A 22,696-nucleotide genomic window follows, 5' to 3' on the forward strand; every position below is an offset into this window, starting at 1 on the left:
AATCAAAGAGTACCCTGATAACAATCATAAAGTGGTCTTTAGAAAATGGTCGTCTTTATACACCCGTTTTGATTTATGTATAAATAGGTCCCCTAGATATTTGTGTGAATACACAGATGTTCCTTGTATACAGCCGTTATATTATTGTCACTGTAAATATACTCAGTTGAAATTATTTTATTTACGTTACTATTTATATTAAATTGTCTTAACATAAAAACGAAATATTTCATTTTTTTTCCAATTCCTAGGATGCTACACTATGTTCAAATTATTTCGATTCAGCTAACAACTGCATATTTTGATCAAACATGATAATGCATGGGAAAAAGTACAATTTTAATAAAAGCTATGTAGCGAATGTTCAATATATCTTGCTATTATGGTGACATAAGTAGAAAACATAACGTAACTTAGCCACAATGGGTTCGTCACATTAAATGCCATACTTAGTTAATGTGTCTTCTAAAGTCACACTACGCCATATTATACACCCTAAATTACTTCAGTTAGCGTTGTCTTGGTCAATGAGGGTTATGAAAAATATATGACGAATAAAATGTAATTTTACACTCATGTTTATAGTGCATTTGATACCTTAAGTCCTCAAGGTGTTGATTTTGTAGATATTATTTTAATTTCTGAGCAAGTATTAGAAGAAAAAAATCGCTTGTTGTAGACCCTAAATTCCCATTGATCATTAACCCGAGACTTAAAAGTTCAAAAGCAGTAATAATCATACATTTTCAATGCGTTTTAAATTTAAATGACGCATAAAATATCCTGATTTTTCAATGTCACTATAAACTATTTTTGCTGATGCAACAGTGTCAAAAGTTTGTGGCTGTAGAGAGGTTATATCATGCGACTTGTTTACACATCGGCATTGTGAGGTCTCATTGAGAGACTTCTTTACGCACTGTACACGTTGAATCGACTGTAGTAAAAAAAAAAATCTAATACTTGCTCAGAAATTTAAATAATATCTACAAAATCAACACATTGAGGACTGAAGGTATCAAATGCACTATAAAAATGAGTGTCAAATTACATTTTTTACATTTTTTTCGTATGGTATGCCTCAGCAGTGGGATCGATTCATATAATTTCTTTTTTCGGGCAAAAGGGTCAAGGTCTTGCGTCATTTACATTTGCGATTGTGCTTCACCTGTTATACCTTGTTACAACAAAATTATCCAGTGTTTCAATGTCTTCAGCTTCACAATTTAGTGGACATTTACTGCATTTTGTAAAGAAAATTAAAACCTGATCACAGACATTCCATGTTTGTGAAGAAGACGGTTTTCCTTCGCCGCGGAAGGAACACAATGTCGCATCAGCTGAAAGCATGGAGGAAAAGGGTTCCACTTAATTTCTCAGGGCCCATCGCAGAAAAGATGTCATGCATTGGAATCCAACGGAGATTCGGTCCTTTAATGAATTTTTATCGTAAAAAGTACTTGCTCTACGAAAGAATAAATCTTTGAGTTCTTTCTGTTTTTGTTTTCACGATGGCTGCTGTTCTCTGGTGCATCTTTAGGTCTTGATCAGTCTCGTACTCAGTGACCAGCCAACATCCACTTTCTAACTGCCGATGGACTTGGAGTTGCGCCAATGGCTCCTCAGTCACTTTCGATGGCTTCATTTTCCAGCTCGTGAGCATGAATTCTGGCCATTCCGAGAATTACCAATCGGATTTGTGTTCAACAAGGCTTCCTATGTGAAACTCCTTTGCCACTTTAGGGTGTCCAGGACACCGTGCCTCTAAAGCGAATGGGAAGTTTTCGTTCATATTTCACAATGTTCCTGGCAAACAATTACAAACCGTATCACTGTCAAAATCCAGCTCCATTCTCAACGCAAGGTACCATAACTGGAAATATGGTCTCCGCTATTTAATTTTTATTTTACACCAGAAATCAGACTGGTGATGTCTTCTGAGTTTACAGCTGTTTCGCTAGAGTATTCGATATATGACGCCCTCATGAACTTATAGAGAGCGGATGCTGTTATCTGGTGTGCATGGTGTGTTCTTGTGCTGATTGATACTGATAGAAAGGATTCTGCAGTTCCAGACGAGGCTACACCTGCCTTAACAATGACACCTGTCCATCCAAGGGTCTTGAAACAGAGTTCCACTGACCTCAGCGTAGCCATCTGACTGAGACCTTATGTCAATCGATTTGCTTGACTAGTACATAGATTGGCTTATAGGCAGTGAGTACAAGTGTTTGTACTGAATTCAGTAATGTTACTGCGACTATGGCTTTATCCATCATATGTTTTATGGTGGCAAAAGACTGTCATTATTTCGGAGAGAGGCAATAGTGATGTGATGCTGACTTCAAGTTTCTGGGTTCTCTTTTGAGATGCACGGTGTGCGAACGGACGATGATATACTAACAGCATTCTCAGTTTTGTTCATCTTATCAAGCCAGTCATAATCCACTGTGAGATGTGTTCTTCGTAACCTAATACACTGAATAGACCAAACTGAGGCTTGTGGATGGAGGTGGCTTTTGGATTCTTCTTTTTGAAACATATTTGGAATATTTGCGAAAGAGTCTGGAAGCTCTGGAACTGTCCTCACCTTTCCTCCTGTGATGTGAAGTGACGCATGCCTCTCACCATAATTGTTTAAGCTTGGACACAGGAAAATGGAAATGCCATGAAATAATGTGGCTGTAATTATTGCAGTTAGATAATGATCAATATTATCCATGTCAGGCGATGTTAATTGAGAACTGGTTCTGTCTGTGAAAAGCCTCGAAACAAATAAATGGTTACAGTGTGTGGTATACAGAAGAAAAAAACATGCGGTATATATTTACATCACGAAAAGCATACGGTATATACTTATACCTATCTCTCTCTCACCCCATGGTTATATAACACACACACACACACACACACACAGATAGACATGGTCAGTGATGTCACCAGTAACACATTTAAAGCCACATGTGACAAACATATTCGTGGCTTCTAAATGTGTATGTATATTTTTTTTATCATTGCACTCTAAATATGATTCATATTGATTTCAAAGAAATACTGTAATTGGTGATACACGAAACCACAGTTAAGCAACACTTTCAAAATCCGTCATATATTAAGACTGATATAGGTATGACATGCAGATGCATGCAGATTTCCTTTGAGATATTTTTGTCTTTATTTATATTTATGTAATGACTCAAACGTTTTAGAATAATTTTTAGTATAATGTCAAAGTGCTTTCCTTCGTGTGGTCAGTGTGACACATAAACATTAAGATCGATATATTGGCTAGTTCCGCAATAAATTGTATCTATTATGCATGGGACATAAATTGAATTTTAATTAGGATTCACTCGTTAACAGTTAAGAACAGACAAGGGTACAATGTTAATGTAAGATCATGTAGCGGTAGGTGACAGAATTTATATAAACCAAAGAAGATTTTGAAGAGGTTATGGACTGTTTGAAACAGGTGTCAAAAAATGAAGTTTTCCAGAATAGTTATTAATACAGGCAAAATAGGGAATCATTCTGACCTCAAGGGGAGTGATACAAATTTCTTTTGGCGAGTATAGAAGTAATCATGATTACCTAAGGTAACGTGGGGTGTATTCCTCAACAAATTCAGTTAAAAAAAAAAAATAGTGACCCTCATGGAACCGATCATTCAAAGGTTTTTCTGCGAAAGGGGAAGTTTGACTCCCAGGAATATCAAGTATATCTCGTTATTAAATTGTAGAAAGGACAAGGGCCTTGAAGTTTTAGAGACCCATATCCAGAGAGGGTCAGGAGGAATATTCTGATGATAACCGAGCGAGGGCTTGGACAAAGTACAAGGTTAGTCACAGCTGCATGCAATGTATAGACTTTGATTAAGCTTGTAATTTGTGTAATTATTGTTGAATTTAGTCATTTTAAATTCATCCTAAACTTTTCTTCGAGTTCATGCAAGTGCATGTTTCATGATTAATGTCTGTAAGATGTCATACCATATTTCGTTGCTATGAATGAGTTCAGATTTAGGGGTTTGATATGTAATAGGAATCATGTATTATAAGAGTTCATGTATTTCTTCTGACATAAATTGGGTAAATATGTAAACTATCTGTCTTAAATGACATTTTTCATTTATGCTGAGGTTTGATTTTTCTACGTATGAAAATCTGTGTCAATGAATTGCTAATTAGCAAAGTAACATAGTTAGGACAAGGAGTGAAGTCCATTAATTCGTGTGTAATTAGGTTGTGAATTCTCTTCATCCGAAAATCGAGTTAACGCGTGACATAGTTCAGCCGACAAATTTATAGCCACAACGGCGTGTGATGGTTTATTTAAAGATTTATTTATGTGATGGCATGCAGTTAAAAATGTGGTAGCCGCTAACCATAGATTTGTGATAATAGGTTGTTTGTATATTAAGTGCGACTTGCCATTGCTAGTTCTGTTGAATTCGATAGAAGATATCTGACGAAAAAAGAGTGGAAATATTTGTTGATCCCAAGAGAAGGAAAATCCTGACGTGAGTTTTAGTTTGGGTGTTATCTTTCGTATTCGAAGGAAACACCTCTACACATATCTGACTGCATAGTGGCAAGAGAGCGCGGTTAGCAACTAAGATTTGATGAACCGAAGAGGCTAGTAGAAGAGAGGGAGGGAAGGGAAAGAACTAAGGGAAGTGATTTGGAAAAGACCGGATGCACCAGCTGATGCTGTCGTCATGCCGGCAATCTGGGTTCGAGCTGGTAGTTCGGTTGGTACAGCGTCAGGCTCGTAATCCAAGCGTAATAGGTTCATTACCCGCCCAGCCCAGCCCAGGTCGTCTGCCCCAGTTTATCTTTGAGATAGGCACTTAACATGATATAACCAATATTGTTCTGAATATGATGTTACTCTCCACCCCACACATCCACAAATCAAATAGGTTCTTTCATCATTTAGTAAATAATTTATAGCTTCCAGATTTTATTTTCTATTGGTTTTTTAACCAACTGTAATATACTGTTTTATCTCGACGCATGTGCACACTGCATTAAGTCAAGAATAATCAGATGTTACACTCAATAATACGCCATACGAAGCGCAGTTTGTTCAAAGGAACCTTTTAATGCATACCATGTAAAAATGTTAACGAATAAAACAATTCATATAATGATACCATACAAGTGCACATAGTATGTTTCAATGATTACATATTAAACCGATCACACACTCGCACACGATCTCAATCCTCATGAAAGCAGATAACTATTTACAAATTTCAACATGGTACAGAATGACTGATTAAAAAAAAATATTTAATGTAAATGAATTTTCTTTTGATAAATGTTTACAAAAGATTTTAAGCACGAGAAGTGAAATACCTATTTATTTGTTTCTAATACTCATTTTGAGTGACATTTGTGGTTCTGTCTGGGTCAAATTGTCTGTTTGTATCATCCCCAGTATAGGTACGCCTGCCAAGGTTTTGATATGATAACTTTATCTACACCTTGGCGGATCGAACAGATATTTTAGAGCTTTGTTCTATTGACATCTATTGGATTTCATGAGTTGCCTCCATAAGTATGTAATGCGAACTAACCAACAGCGCGTGACAGCGGTGCATTGTACATTGAACGAAAATGGTGGGGGCAATTGATTTTAAAAAGGATACTTTGTAAGTTTAACATCGAAAGTATGACTACGTCCCAAGCCATTGCAGGTATATTTGAGTGAAAGGTATTTGTACAAACACGGACCGGCAGTGGAAAATTGATTATGACATTACGGTAGCTTGCCGCCGCATCCAGTGAAATTCAAAGACCTGAAGCACAGAAATATGTGCTCGAAACGCCAATGTGTAAATAGGGTTATCATGTCGGAACCTTGGCTAGCGAAGATGAGGTACAAATGAGGCTGGGTATTTCAATATTAACTGGAACTGCCGAAGGTAGCTAGTAGTATAATAATGTGAGCATGCGATTTTATTTCTTGAGTAGTTCAGCGCCTTCGTTACCATGACTTTGCCTTCTCTTCTAAACACGACTGTAGCGCGGGGATTGTTGGTAGGCACATAAACACATGCAAGGCATTGGGTTCCAAAAAGCTAAACCCGCAGAGCTTCGAAACTCCAAGCCGTCTAAACCGCAACTCCTTGCAATACATAGGCACAGCAAAGCGGGATTACAATGGAATCGAGCGAAGCGAGATAGCACGATAACGAAGTGGGTTACATTAAAGGTACACAAAAACAGACCAGCTTTGTAAAGTGCGCACGTGGCCACTAGCATGAAACTGTACCCGAAAACTCCCAAACCGAGGCATTTCCGCGAGAGTCCGGTCACTGCTGCATTCTTCAGCTCTTTCTACAACATTGATGTTTTATAATAAAAAAAATAACAATATTATGCTGTCTCGTACATCATGTGCATTCGCTCAAAGCAATATTATCGACAACAATATATATATATATATATATATATATATATATATATATATATATATATATATATATATATATATATATATATATATATATATATATATCTGTGATCGAAGTCATCTCGTTTGACTTAATAGTATTGTGAAATAATTTGGGTATGTGGTTGATGCTGGAATTAAGCTGCCTGTGTAGTAGTGTGTAGGTGCAATCGCAGAAATGGTTAAATCACTGTTTAGCCTGAATGCATCACACCGATTTATCAATTGGACTCAAAAAGCGATGAAATTTTTTTCAAATATGGATACTAAGCATGTTTATCAATTAACTGAGTTAGGAATCGCGTTAGAGCGCACGACCAGAACTCAGCGATGAATATAATAAAAAGTGAGAGGTCGTTTGCTTGATACTGTGCAAGAAAACTTGAACTTGCAGAAATTGGCCGGTAAAGATAGCAAAAAACATTGAGATGAATTGCGAAGACATTAAAATGATCAGTGAAAAGAGCAAAGACTACCAAGGGTAAATCAACTGGATGATAAATTTGACTTATATCAATGACACCCACACTCGTCAACATCCACATGCTATATGAACCGGTGCAAAACTCCACAAAAGCAGAGCAGTACAGACAATGGAAGAAATTCTCAGAAGCCATCTTGAAGTCCAATGAAGCAAAAACCATAGCCGTAATACATAAAATCTCTCCGAGACGTTTTTTTGTCTTTATAGTCGGAAATGTATGATTTCAAGCCTTGTTCGTGATGGGCCATTTGAGCCATTTGCGCGGAGGCTGACGATTGAAATTTTATCCAGGTTTGCAATCAGTTGATCAAAATTCTGGCGAGAAAAAGCCTGTAAATTTACAAAATCCTGATTTACAATTTCGAATCATCATTACACGAATATTTTGTATGTCGCTTGATGGACTTAGTGTAATTCCAACCTATCATCTGTATTATCCGCTCACGTCAGTCACCAGTGGGAGCCCCCGAGTGCCCGAGTGGTTTAAAGCGTTCACCGTTACGAATCACTGCCATCTCACCTCTGTCTGCGTGAGTTCGAGTCTCGGGCTCGGCCAATGTGGGTGCGTAAGAAAGCTTGCCAGTAGCTTCTCGTGGGTCGGTGGTTCCTTCTTGGATTTTCCCAGGTTCTTCCTCCACCATTTATACTGACCGCCCTGTATAGTCTATCTTGTGCTGAAAAATGGTGTTATATCCTATAACAACAAAAACCATCGGACGATATGAAGCAATGGCAAATGAAGAGAAAAAAACCTAAGAAAATGCAACTGAATAACGTCGCACGTATATGGAAAATTCGATAGGCATAGGGACACAATTGATTCAAGGGTGTATTCCTTGGAAAACATTAACTTTGTGGCAGAACAGGCCATTACAAATACGGTAAATCTCGTTTGCTCCGGTTATATGTTGGCACTGACGCTCGACCATGCCTGCGATGAGGCATCGGAGTCAAGTAATCTCCTATGCCCACCACGTTGATTTGTTCGTAGTATTATCACACGCGCCGGCGTAGACTTGCCAACGTAAACAAGGAAAATGTTGAGCAAAAAGCTAAAGATGCCATTGAGATGAAAGACCATGCAGTCAGTTAAATAATATCCAGGATTGCAGCGGTTAAATAATATCCAGGACTGGTGTCTCCGTACTTGGCAAAGTGAAAACGAAATTACAACAATTATTGTCGAATAAGCAATCAGCCGTTATTTTTATTATAAGAGTATGCCTAACAGCTTAAGCAATTTACGCGAGACTACGCAATAAGGTTAACGATAAGTGCAAAAAAAAGCCGATAAAACAGCCGATTGTGCGACAGCCTAGAGCAACAGCATCGCAGTTGCGTATCGAAATTCCTCCTCGGGCCACCCGGTAGATATGAGCCCCACCCCACCCCTCTGATCCGGCCCTGGCTTTGAACGGCACAGACACTTAGGCAACATCAAGAACGATTCGACAAAGATTTTTTAATGATCCTATTTTGCGCTCAGTAATTCGTGTTAAAGCACCTGATGCAGTTGCCTCGGCTGCTGGTAAAGCCTTCACGGCGATCAAAGACAGAATAGCACGACTGTTACGCAGACGGCATACGGTCCAACTCCAACAATCAGTAAAATTGCCATCCACTAAGGTTATGCCGGCGGATGTCAGAGAAATAATAAACCAGGCCGCAAATCATAAACTAGCAGCCTTGATAAATCCAGAGGTGTCGCCACTAACAGAAAAAGAAAGAGAAAAAAATATAGCTGCAAGTCTGATAGCTGGAAGTGGTCTTCGTACTCATTTGACAAGGTCGAAACACAGACGGTAAATAATCCATTCCCCATTTGGAAAAACGCTATTATAATAAAATGTTTAAACGCATATCCGACCCAGCATTTGACGTAGATGCACCAGTTCCCAAAGACGCGTCGGTACGTGAATATCAGTATTATTCGTATGATACGCGCACACCCGACGCACGAGGAAGAATTGAATTACAAGTTCAGGATACAAGTATATATTTCCTACCCACTAAGGCATTTATCGAAGTTGAAAAGCAGATGATACAGCATACGGAGAAAACGATCAAATTGGTTTTGTTAACAACGGCATAATGGCGTTATTTAACAGAGCCACATGCTCGATTGATGGAAAGGGTATTGAATCACGTCTTGAAAATGTCGATGTTGCCACGACGATACTTGGTCTTGTAAGATACTCCGACGACTATACGAAATCGGCTGGTCCAACAATGATGTTTGCGAAAGACACAACTGACCCTAATGGTAATCAATATACTATAAGTCGACCAAAAAAGCACACTGCCCCCGCCGATGATGCATATGTAGGGCCTATGGTCATAAATGGTAATCCATAATTCAACTTGGCAATGTTAAACGGTTACGAGTTTTCATTCCACTGACCCTTATTTTTGGATTTTGCAGATATGTTAGAAAGGTTATATTCGGCGCTAAACACACAGTAGTACTTGTTAGAAAACACACTGACGACGATGCCATATGGCATCTTGCTGGAGTTGATGATGGTAAAGTAACACTAACAAAACTGTCACTGTGGATGCCAGTAATGACTCCATCGCTTACTGAAATACAGCGATAACTCTCTTTAATGAACACAGGTGGTAAATCGATGTTATCATGGCTTACAATGTCCACAGATAGTTCTCCCGTTAATGCCGCTGGTTTGTTCACGTGGCAAATAGCATCACAGCAGGTAGTGTCAGCATCACGACATATATTTGTTGCGCTTCAGGCAAACCACAGAGTAAACAGACATGGATGAAATCTAATGCCATTTGACTCATTTCGAGTTTCTGAAGTTGCTTTGAGGATAAACGGACATCAAGAACCTTCTGAAGAAATATCGCTGGATTTTGAACACAATCATGTTGCACGTGCATGCCACCGATTAATGTCGTATATGAGTCGTGTTCAAAACGTAGACACTAGTTTGCAAATATCTCAGCGCAATTACTTCTCGCTGGAACATTTAGATTTATTTAGGCAATCTATCGTTGATATAAACTTCCGAGCTTGTGTAGCTCGAATACCAGCAGCAGTAGCTGGTCCACCGGCTCTTCCTGGTGGTGTTAGAGCAATTGCGGTCATACTCAGAGATAAAGCAATGTTACTTGAAGGTGTTGGTGGTCGAACGAGAATCATTGATGCACCAGTAGAAACTATGTGATTTAAAAATACGAGTATTTTATAAATGTCATCATATCATCATGTTAGTGGCAGTCTGACTCCTGGTCAGATTAAAACGCTACAGTCCGCATCAGTGAAAAATCCGGAACCACAATCACGTTAAGGCACCGTCAGATTACAGGCGGTCAAAATAAACTATCGTTGACAGAACGTCAGCTTAAACATCTTAACAAGGCCAAACTATCCCGAACTCGAATACGAGTTGAACTTTCCGCCGGAGCCATCAAAGATACTGCTAAGACAGGCGGTATATTTCTACTTCTTGCGGCAATACCAGCGCAGATAGCCGCTGCAGCAACAGCCGTTGCAAAAGCGGCCGCGTTAGGTGCTGTTGGAACCGCTGCTGGAATGGCATTAAAAAAAGCAATGGGACACGGTTTAAGACTCCCAGGAACTTATCAAGGAAAAGGTCCGAGACTTCCAGGAACACTTCATTAAAATTGGTTTTACCCCCCATGTCAAATTTTGATTTACTTGATGTGGCCAAGCAACTAAAAATAAAAAACTTTTAGAGGTGTTGTTATGCGATATCAATTACCACAACGACAAAACAATATTGAAACCGGTATTATTAATCTCGATAACAGAACTGGACCTAGAACTCATTGGGCATCATACGCGATTGATTCCCATGGAATTGTTTATTTTGACTCATACGGGTTAGCTCCATCGCAGGAATTTATCAAGTATGTCACGCCATTACGAATAAAAACCTGTTATTCAACAAAACCAACACAAAAATTAACCAATCCACCAATATGCGGCCGTGAAGTAATTGCTGTACTCGAAGCTGTATCAAAATCATCGTTGCCACCTTACAAAGTTGTGCACAATTATACAGGTGAACGTTACAACGAATCATTTACGGAAGATCCCGCAGTGATACTACTGCGAGTAATAAAAAAAGGACATAGATCTGTCAAATTACGCGACAAAAGATGAACTCGTTGATATTATGAACCTGGCTGGAGTTGACCGAGATGAAGTTGTTGTTTTTCAGGACAGATACGGTGTTTTAAAAACGAGCAATATCAAATGAAATATAATTCGTAGAGTACTCGGTGCTACCACGGATAACATCCCTGTGTTTACTGACGGCGGTAGAATGAGAGACTCAAATATATCGTTTATAACCATCAGAGATGAAATTGCAAGAAGCGTTGCTAATTGTTTGAAGAATACAGGTGACACAATGACAGGTGAACTCAGCATGAAGGAAATAAAATAGTCGTTCTAAGAGATCCAACATCCGACGAAGACGTGGAAACAAAAATATGTAGACGTTAACTACAGCACCGTAGATGATAAATTATCCACGCTGCGGGCCGAGTATGACGTTCATGTAGATATGTTCATGAATCTTCGTAGAAATGTCCATCAGATCTGTGGGGTTGATTTATCAGACTATCATGCTAAGTGCCGTCCATTTCGTTTGTATGCGTGGAGGAGGTGGGGGTAAAGATGAAACCCAAATGCATACGCTTGCGTATGGGGAGAGGGTCTACTGATAACGTACTAGAAACGGGTGGTGGTGAAACCTTGATAATATGTAATCTGTTCGAATGGGTTCAGTCGGCGTTCGAAATTTAGCAGACGCTAGACAAGCTGTTTAAAGTTACACAGCTTATTTATTTGATGCATCCAGACATTCAAGGTCGGTTGACTATCTGTTTTATTAGCTCATTCGGCCTTGGAAGTTTTTGTTGTTTTCGCCTGAAATGCGAGTTGGAAAGACATTTTGGGGCCATTTCTGAATACATCTACTTCCAACAGATTTTCCATTGGTTATTTTGCTTGCGCATGATCAGAAGGTTAAAAGTTGGATTTTTAATACAGAAAAAAAATTGCCTAATGGACCCATCATTTTCGTATGGAGACCACTCTTTATTCCAAATGCCCACCTTATCCTAGTTTTTACAAAGGTTCACCTGTCTATGTGCAGTTCAGACCGGTCTGCCTTAGATCTGAGACCAAAAAGGTCTAAAATGCAGACACAAAATCGGACTCCAACCACGAGAGAATTTTGGGTGAGAAAAAAAAAGGATCCAAAAACTTAGGTTTTTCCTTGTATTTCATAGTGCAACTAGAACGTCCAGATTATTTGGTATCATTGTAGAGCATTATCTGTCTGCTTTTTTGTAATACCACCCACTTTGGTGCATCTTAAATGACCTTGATGCTGCAGAACTCGTTAGTAGGGTACAGCTTCATCACGCCTACTGGCTGGACGAGTTAAACACGTTAATATTATTAATCCTTTATGGTTTCCGCTTGGATTAAATACAGGCCATTCTATAGAATTGGGGGCATGTGTGTGCGTCAAGCGTACGTACGCAGGTGGATGAGTGTAAAAAGTATGCATGTGTACATGGAAGGGTCAAGCTTTGCCAGATTTCTGAGTAAATACTAAATGGATGGTCCCCTACCAGACTATACCTACAATCGACCGACCTATGAAGACGTGAACAGAAACAGCTACAAATAATTGGACGGCTAATTCTTGTTTGTTTTTTAAATTTACAAATAAAAGTTTTGCTGAAACTTCAGAGAAAACCGATTACCTTCGAAGTACCGATTGCTGTGTATAAATACAACGCAGATGAAGACAAAAATCTCGATCAGAATTATGTCAACAGTGCCACTTTATCATGGGTAAATGTAAGTTCGACGTGGTGTGTTCATCGTCTCATCCTAAGATTAAGTTTAAAAAATTAACAGCAATTGGATTTAGTGCTAATTCATCAGACAACAGTCATTGAACTTGATGTCATACCTGACAGGCCAACATGATCTAGATGTTGTAATAGTAGTAATGCTTCAAGTGCAACACCACACCATGATGAATGGGTCAAAAGTTCCTGAAAATTTCTCGACAGCTGGAAACTTGGGTGTCCGTGGCCGAGACACGTAACAAAGTTAAAGCAGATGTTCTGTGATATATGTATCAAGGCACAAGTAGTCAATTTATTTACAACTTGTGAAATTTTGAAGAAGAGTGTCACCAAACATGAATCAAGGCAGTAACATTTGTTAATTCTGCTCATTGATCTTTTACTTTTGCCACCAATCCAATGTTATGACTCCATGAACAACGCAACAAGATATTTCAAAACAAAGAAGTTTTGCAAAATTGAAAATAATTTCTCAAAACACAGGAGTGAAAGAATTAAATTAACTTACAGAGCAGCAAGTAAAACGAACACAAGATTTCACTTCCAGATCATCACCAAAGGCCTTGTTACTCACTGCACTGTTGCCAAAATACACACGGTCAATCACACCCCGAGCTCGTATTCTCAAGAATAAACAATTACCTTTAAATCCCCACCAAACATGCATAAATATTACTCTCCATTACCACCGAAATGAGAGGCTTTGCCAGATTTTTGCACACATACTAAATAGATGGCCCCTTACTGTAGTTATTCTAGTTTGTCGTGCAAAAAATAAATTTTTTCAAAAACCAAGTTGGGAGATCAAATCTGAAAACAAGCAGATTGCAGCCTACCATCAAGAAGCTTTTTGTGGCATATTTAGGCATTGTTTTCGCCAAGGACATCCTGTTTGTCACTGTGGAGTGTGTTATCCCCCCCCCCCCCACCATTTCACCTTCTGGTCAGCTGTGCCCAAACTGTACAATAGCTGAAGGTTCAACTCAATCCTCTTCGACATACTTTCAAAGAAACCACCTGTTCTACAGTTAGTGAAATCACTAGCAACTGATTAACAAATAAACAATGCCCTTTTTTGTTACAACTACCAATGCCTAAAATGGGTATGAATTTTTGTAAACAGTTCAAAATGTGGTCTCAAGCAACCTACATGTGACAACTATTTCCCCCATTTTATATCCCACCTTATTTCCTTGTTAACTCGTATATGCATATAACACTGCTTACTAAATAACATGCATTCCGAATTAGTTTTTTGGGGGCACTTATGCCGTGTTGTTTCTTCATTCCTCCTTTTAATTTAATGATAGTAATTAATGCTTATATATACGGTATATTAATGCCAGGTGTTAACTTGGGCAAGTTTCATTGGTGTGAGTGGAGATCAGTTTGCTTGTTGAGAAAAAATCTACAGCATTCTGATTCAGTAATCATTCATGGGATTTAGGAAGCAATTCACTACATGCAAAGCATATAAAGCGCAGAAAATATAACTGAACTCTGGTGGCATGGGTATGTGAGAAAGCATGCCGGTAGCTTCTTGTGGGTTGGTGGTTCTTTCTGTTTTTTTCCCCAGGTTCTTCCTCCACCAGTACTACTGGCTGCCATGTATAGCTTTTGTGCTGAAAATTGGCGTTAAACCCTATAACAAGATTGAGACTTGGAAAAAATTTCACCAATTGTTTTGGTGACATTTTGAAAATTGGTGACAAAATATTGAGGTTGCAGATTTTTTTTTTGCCAACAACTTTTTAAAAGCCATGACCATTCCTGACAAAGTGACATCTTTTTATCTAATTTAGACACTTAAACTGCCTGCTAATCAAGAAGTGAAATACAGTGATTAGGTATAAATTATAAGAACAAGAAATGTTTTTTTCTGATAAGGCAGGACTGGTGCAAGCTACCTGCATGCAGTGTGCTTGCATAGCAAGTAATTTTTAAGGGGCTACAAAGGCACACATACCAAACCCTGGCAAGGAAAAAGTATAATCCATGTGAGGAAAAAAAAAAGTAAAAAAAAAAGTAATCCACATATAACATAACAAATTCAATGAGCATCTGTCCAGATTAATGTACCCCTCTGGTCTTTTAGCATCAATTACTGCTTCGAATTTTCATATATAGCACATTGAGCTTTAAAAAAGCAACTGTCTCTCATATTGCATTTCAAAACACTTTGTACCAGCTGAGACTATGAATGTTTTGCAAACCAGTAGAGCACTAAGTGCTAGGTCACAGAGCCTGCATCTGAATTCAGTTTAATTTTTGTTAACAATATGGAACATCTCTCATAGCATTACAATAATAAAGAATCACTATTCCTGTCATAACCTGATAAAGAAGTGGAAATATATAGCTTCCAGTCATTGGGTCTTTTTGGTGGGAAATAAGGCGCCATTGCACATCAACTCTGTCTGCATGAAGTACATTATCTGGTAGAATGTCAACTTGATAATTCAGGAGTTCAATATATCAGCAACCCTTCCTGTGGCAGGGTGCATCATATGGCTGGGACAACCTGATATGTTTACTGATGGAGACATTTGTCAAAATACAGAATGCAACTCCTTTATAAATTGTCATGGCTTCTGTAATTTTAAGGGAATTATCTCCTGCTAAACATATAACAATATTTGATGATTTTATTCTTGCACATGCATATTTTCTGCAATCAGAATTTTGGAATCGGGGAAACATCCGTTTGAACAAAGGACTAATGTAGTCTTCTACTGCTAGGGGTAGTCCGAGTTCTATTAAAAATTCTGTAAATAACGCCTCTGCATTTATAAAATTAGTGTCCTTAGTTTATTTCTGCTGTAAAAATGAAGTTACCTTAGTATTGGACTTAGTAAAATGAGCTAATTCAAGTTTTTTTTTTTTTTACTACCATGGCCAATATTAAAATCCTTTACACAAAGCCTGCAAGGGGCATGAAGCTGCCCTAGAATGGAACACTGTATTGTGTAATTCATGCATCCATTTTTTATCCAGTTTTTCTAATCCATCTGTAAAATGATTTTAAAATTATTTTTGCTCTAACACACGCATCTAATAGAATAAATCTGCCAAATACAGACTCATTCTGTACCAAATATGAATTAGAACAAAGAATGGCATGCAAAAATTAAAAATTAGAAAACCACTTTGTTCTCTCCTAAGCCATAAAGCTGCTATAAATAGGTCACAAGTTGAAAGTAGAAACAGGGCAGCTGCTATAAACAGAACAATAGTTAGGAAAGTGAATGTAAGTCTATGGACAAGCGTACTCTTATGTCGTAGTTATGTAGAAGCAGTCTTTTCTAGAATACAGTCTGAAAAATTGATCGAATGTTAATAAAAATAAGAAAACAAATGATTAATTTTTGGGGAGGGGGATATACAGAAAACGAGTAATTTGAATACATTTATGCGCAAGGTGTAGTGACAAAAAGCGTAATGGTTGGCATGTATGCAAAGTGTAATAACCCTTAATTGGGTGAAATCAGAACTGTATCCATGTGATTATCTGGTATAGGGGAACCAGACAATCATGAATATTCCTGACTAATAAAGCATTTTTTTTAAAAAACGAGTGCAAAGTTTGAATACAGATTGATCGAGTAGGGTGGGGGTTGAAAAAAAGAGCAGAATGTTTCACACTGGATGCTGTATTGCCTTGAGCCAACCCTGATATAGTTATAGTATTTTCATTATAAGGAGCAATAACACAATCATCTTCTCTGAATGTCACAACAGGAAGCACAGCTTAAACTTTCACAGCCAACAAACCACCAATTACACGACTTGTCGCAAGAGGTCTAAAATTAATTTATCTGTAATATTTAGTGTTTTATTGCATTTACTACATCTGTCATTTATTTTATGTTTTTTTTTTAATTTGTGCACACCCCAATTTAAATATGGTTAAAGGAATAAACATGGATATAACAGAATTTGTTAATAAAATGGCAAGCATCAGCAACATGCAATTCAATTCCCACAGACCAAAACATAAATATTTGGCTAAATTACTGTACTTTTGTGGCCAGATCATCAAATCAGGCTTTCATTGCACGAATGATCTAAGAAACTTTTAAAATGATGAAAACTATAAGCTGTTTGCCTTATTTTTTACTGAAATTCCCCTGTAGATGCCCACTATACAAATGAACCAGGTGAGATCTGTTTACATCCAGTAGTACCAGAGTGGCGACAGCAATAAAATAAAAAAGGTTTCAGCATCAAGCTTACAAATGTGGATAATTTACTTGCAAACAGGACTCATGAAAATTTTCCCCCAGTAATTATTTTCAGTCATTAGTAATCTTCACTTTTCTAAATATGGTATTTAATCTACCACCAGACACAAGCTGGTTTGGTAGCTTGTACAAACATTTGTTGATCATAACCTAAACTCATTATTCAGTCAACAGTACTTTTCCACCCAAAAACTTCAACAAAAAGCATAGTTGTCTTCCAAATACTATTTTGCTAATATCAAAGAATTTATTCCTCTTGGAGCTGATTTAAATGATAATCTGACAAAATTTTCCACCCAAAAAATCTAAATTTCTCCCTGAAATTGATTATATCCAAAAAGAAGTATTTTGGTTCCTACATGGAAAAGAAATTTGACACTTTCACATTTAACAAACTCAATGATCCAGTGGATGGTTTTAAGATATTGGTAATAAGACAATGTCAGTGATAGTATATTACGACCCATCTTCCTCAAATTGACAAACCATGACCCAATAATACAGGATCATAATTTGTTGTCCATCAGCAGAAAGAATAAAAACATGAGACACCACTTCTTCAGCTGTGGGTTTATTCTGCTTTATAATAAAGTTTGTTTCATGATCACTGGGTCTTGGCAGCCAGCCTTCTGTCTCTTTCTTCAGCAATAGTGATCTTGACACCCTTGCCACGGGGCAGAGAAACCATAGCCTTGTTGCCCTTTCCAATAACAAAGACGTAGTTTAATCTAAAATGAGAAAATATTACATCAGAATCAGACTTGCACATTCTCAAAATAAATTAACCACAAATTCATGGTTAAAAAAAAAAAAACAATTAAAATCCAGCACTTTAAATCTTCTTGAGGGAAATTCTGCAATCTAGGAAAGGTTCTTACTGATCTCTGACTTTCATTCTCATAAAATTTTCATTTTTAAAATAAATGCAGTGAATTTTAAATATAGATTTGGCTCAAATGATTCTCATTGTAAGGTGCCAGGTTTAATCCAGTTCCCTTTCATACAATGATCCAACAATGAAAAGGTAGTCCCTAGAAGGAACTCATGATCCTCTAAGAGTCAAAAGGAATTTCTTGAGTTCAAGAAAAGATCACTTCTTTGTGACTGCCATGTGTTCAAATTAACTGATATTTCTGAGCAACATGAAAGCATCAAAGCGTCTGATGCAGCAGTCATATTTGATACAAGACCAAGCAGATTTCACTTGCTAAAACCCATTATGAACATGACGGTCTATTCGTAAGTAGTGAAAACAAATTTTTCAAGATGCTTGCCATGGTACCCATACTGGATGTGAGACCAACACTATTTTCATGAAGGAAAAGCTAAACATAGAAAGCCTTTAGGTGAAACTCCACGTTGATATGAGTAGCAATAACAATATTTATCCAAATGGCCATACTGGCAGTCAGATCAATTCCATTTTAATTTAGAAATGAACCTCATACCAGTCTTCTGATGAAAACCCTTGTCAAATACGTTCTGTTGAGTAGCTATGGACAGATTTTAGGGATATCAGTCATACTGGATGTCATATCAACACCATTTTCATCAAGGTCCAAAACAAAAAGATATCACAAGACTTTTGGTGAAAACCCCAAGCTGATACAACCAACCATTTAGAAGAAGCAACAATAACAGGATGTTCAACATAGATACTGTGGTGGCCATAATGGAGGTCAAATAAGCACCATTTTCATTTCAGACCAACTAAACAAGCAGTCTTTTGGTAAAAAGCCAATGCCAATATATTTTCCATTCTGAAGGTGTAGTAATACATATGTTTTCAAGACAGTGCCCATATTGGGCATCAAATTGGACCAACTAGTACGGATTCTGGAGAAAAACCCATGTTGATATGACATGAGTAACAGCAAAAAGAGTTTGAAGATGGCTGCCAAGTCTGCCAAATCGGATGTACGAGTGGCAACATTTTCATAAGAAGTCTTTCCAGTGAAAATCCACATGTGGGTATAACCATCTGTTAGTGAGAAGTGATAAAATGCTCTAAATGGATGTTGTGGTGGCAATATTGGACATCTGAAAAGCACAATTTTCATTTATGACCAACCAGACCTTGGGATCAATATGCGTGTAAGGCATGTTGGTTGGTTGTCTGATTGTGCATTTTATAGCACTCTGTAATTTAAGGCTATATAGTGCCACAAAAAATGTTCATCATACCTGCCAACATCAGAGTACAAAAAGAGTTACTGTTTATGACTGACTTTCAGTTACAAAGACTGACTTTTAAAACTTTAACGTAACTACTTAAAACATCTACAACCATCAGAAGAACCAGACAATAACTTGCTTGATTATTTAATTTCAAAGATGCATATGTTGCACTCTTGTACCTTCTGAGCTAGTCATCAGATACAGGCTGTTATAGGAGCCTTTTCCACACCTTGTCTTTTCAATCATTACCGATTCCAATGTACCATCTTTCATTGGTGATCTGATTTCTGTGTGACTTTTTTAACTGAACTAAAAATACTCTCATAATCAGCATTCAAGTGTAGTAAAGAAAGAAGACCTAACATAAAATAACACAGATGACTGTTTTTTGTTCTAGCACACAAGTAATCCCTTACAACTGTATTCTCTGGAAAAGGCGTGTGAAATAAATCGCCAGCATCACTAGCGACTGAAAGAGGAAGGCTCCTTTCTAAAATTTTAGCAAAAGGAACTTCAGATAGAATTATGTCAATGTTCTCGCTGGTATTTATAAACGTTGCAAGTTAGGCTGTGCTGTTGATGACGAAGCAGCAAGTTGAAGTTTGTTAGGATTTTCATGCTGTTTTATGTCAGGGGCCGCTCCATGCTCAATAGTGAAATTGCAATTACACATTTTGCAGAACTAAAATCTTCTCCTTTATGAGATGGTTTCACAAATTTATACATGAGAGCCTAATTGTCCTTCCAGTTCTGTTTTCTTTTGTTTGCTGGAGAAAATTCTGGTTCTTCTGCTTTCCTTTTTGACATGACAAAGATGAGAAACAGTAATAATGGCACATACTTTGTGCAATCATATTGGTTAAAGAATGACAGCCTTGATTTCAAATGAACCAGTTATGTTTTAGAACCTAATATCCCTACACACATGCAGTACATTTACTCTAAGAATGGGGCTGGGCCATGTTCTAAACAGAAAATTGCAAGGAAAGTTTTAAATTACACACACACACACACACACACATATATATATATATATGTATGTATACACACACACACACATTTTTAACATGAAAAATGTACACCTGTATGCTGGTCCGAATTCAGGAAAAACTGGACACTTGGCAGCTATTTTACATCATAAAGATTTACATGCCAAAATGTTTATCACCAATGTGCAATAAAAGTATAATAACGACAAAATGGTCAAGACAATATATGAAGGCTCCTGATGAATGGAGTTAATAAATGTGTAATGGGATATTAGATAATGAAAGATAAATTAGGGTGATCAACAGTACACACTGGTTTAAAAAAACTGAGGGAAATTGGGGTCCAAAAAAACTAGTTTAGAATAAAGTCAACAGCCTTCAAGAAATTTTAAATAAAATGACCTATTTACCGTATCAAAAAGTTTCTGAACATAGCAGTAACGATTGCATGTAGATTGGGGATTACAACAATCTATCATAAATTGTGTCACTGGTGTTCATTCCAAGAAATGCCCTCTGGTGGGTCATTGTCCTTTAATATGTTGGAGTGTGTCATACAAGTATGACCAATTTTAATTCTAGTAATAAGTACCTTGTCACTACTGATGGTTCCGTAGGAGGGAGGTATAAACACATGGAGCTTGTTATTAACTCCATGCAAGCCACTCAAAAAAATTTTTGTATAGCAGACTTAAAATCTATGGTATTTTGAAATCAGATGTTTGTAGAGACAGAGTTACTTAAGCAGCAAGGTCTGCTATTTCAGTACTATTAATACCAACATAGTACAGTATATTGTAAAATACACACAGAATGGTATGTTTGATGAGAATGGCAGTCAGTAACGAGTATTCCAACTTCTTTCTGCATAATGACTAAGTACTGATACTGAATCAGAGAAGACGACAGAGTTTAAAATGTTTGGTTTCAACTTAATTCGTGAAAGGTCTATTGCCCTGATTTCTGCTGCAGATAACTGCATCATCTGGCAAGCTTACCGGTAGTTGTGTAATGTGATTTCCACTAGTGAAGGCAGCAGCAGTACTTTTGCCATCCTTTGAGCCATCAGTGTAAATTCTTGTGTAGTTCTTAAATTTGCAGAAGTACACAATACGAGTTACGGAAAATGGAAGGATTTGTTTTAGATTCTCTTCCTTTATGCAGCCTAAAAAGCCCTTTGAGTTGATTATAAAGCCCAGGAAGTGTTAAATGAAGTCTGGCTTTTTGAAAGGTGAATTTTGTATTGTCAAGGCTGGAAGTGATTCCAGTGACAAAGGCAAGAATAGCATCTGGTTCAAGTTGGTAAAATCTTTTGTATTTGGGTTGGAAAACAGATGCAAAAGCTGGGTTTAAAAAGTTTGATCTTACTTTCAGGCTTATTGTAAAGATAATGTTTCTATGCGGTGTGATCTATTCACGAGAAGCAATAACAAAGATGGCCAATGTGGCTGCCATATTGTATGTGCGAGTGGCACCATTTTCATTTACGATTAACATCATTGTAAGTTTTCTTGTGAAAACCCAATGATAATGGCGATAAGATTTTCTTTCATACTGCATGTTGGATTGGCACCGTTTTCAGAGCTGTCCTTATCAGCTCAGAGCCAGGTGATTTACCGGGATACTTTTACTCTTCACCAGCTACCAAAAAAAAATAAAAAAAATAAATTAAAAAAATTAATAAAATCCATTGGATGAGGTCCCCAGAGCCCAACCCTACTTTACTCAAGCTCCAACTTTAAATCTAACTGAATGCCCTGCATTTTCATATAGAACAAACTAGGCATCATAAAAGGTTATTTAGCAAACATACCATGTTGATATGACCATTCATTTGGCAGAGTAGTGATATGATTTTCAGGATAACTCAAGATGGTCATCATATCAAATGTCTGAACAGCACTATTTTCACGTATGGCTGTTCAATTTTAAATGCAGTCATTTTTAGAAAATAAATGACAGGGTACTCCGATTACTTGAGCATTAATGTGAAAATGACAAAAATTTTAATTATTTCTCTGTGTGTCTAATCCACAGTAAAAATGCCTTCTTCTGGATCCCAAGTGGAATTTTCTGGAAACAGCCCTAAGGACAAACTATAAAATTATGTGTGTAATGTTCCAATGCAATTCTTTGTATAGTTTAAGAGTAGTGTAAGAGTAGCTACAACAAACTTGTGCCAGACATCAAATCATCCCAAAAGATCTCTTGTTTTCTGACCACTAGAACTAAAAATCAGTGCAATCATGCAATCACATGCCCTGTGATTGATGCATCAGTGTGATATGTACCCAAAATGTACTTAAGATAACATGACTGGATAGATTTGTTCTAACAGTCAGCTTTTAAAAAACCAAATCATGGGCCAGAAGCAACAACCTGCCAATCTGTGACCTTCTCCCTACTAATTAATCTGACCTTCAAGCTATAGACTTGTGTACAATAAAGTGTGGACCTGGCTATAGATT

General features: G+C 37.4%; 1 protein-coding gene and 1 long non-coding RNA gene across 2 annotated transcripts in view; both read right to left on the reverse strand.

The window, feature by feature from the left end:
• LOC149796448 (uncharacterized) overlaps positions 1-22,696 on the reverse strand; it is a 265,169-nt gene that overhangs the window by 212,047 nt on the left and 30,426 nt on the right. The window lies entirely within an intron of this gene.
• The window catches only part of LOC149796451 (small ribosomal subunit protein eS4-like), a 28,463-nt gene continuing 23,383 nt past the window's right edge, over positions 17,617-22,696 (reverse strand). Inside the window, exon 7 of the mRNA XM_089961126.1 lies at positions 17,617-17,789. Within this exon, the coding sequence (XP_089817252.1) occupies positions 17,666-17,789 (124 nt within the window). The 3' untranslated portion in view covers positions 17,617-17,665. The remainder of the gene's footprint in view (positions 17,790-22,696) is intronic.

The sequence above is a fragment of the Sinohyriopsis cumingii genome, chromosome 6, assembly GCF_028554795.1.
Source record: "Sinohyriopsis cumingii isolate HCF-2022 chromosome 6, ASM2855479v2, whole genome shotgun sequence".
NCBI classification, from domain to species: Eukaryota; Metazoa; Mollusca; class Bivalvia; order Unionida; family Unionidae; genus Sinohyriopsis; species Sinohyriopsis cumingii.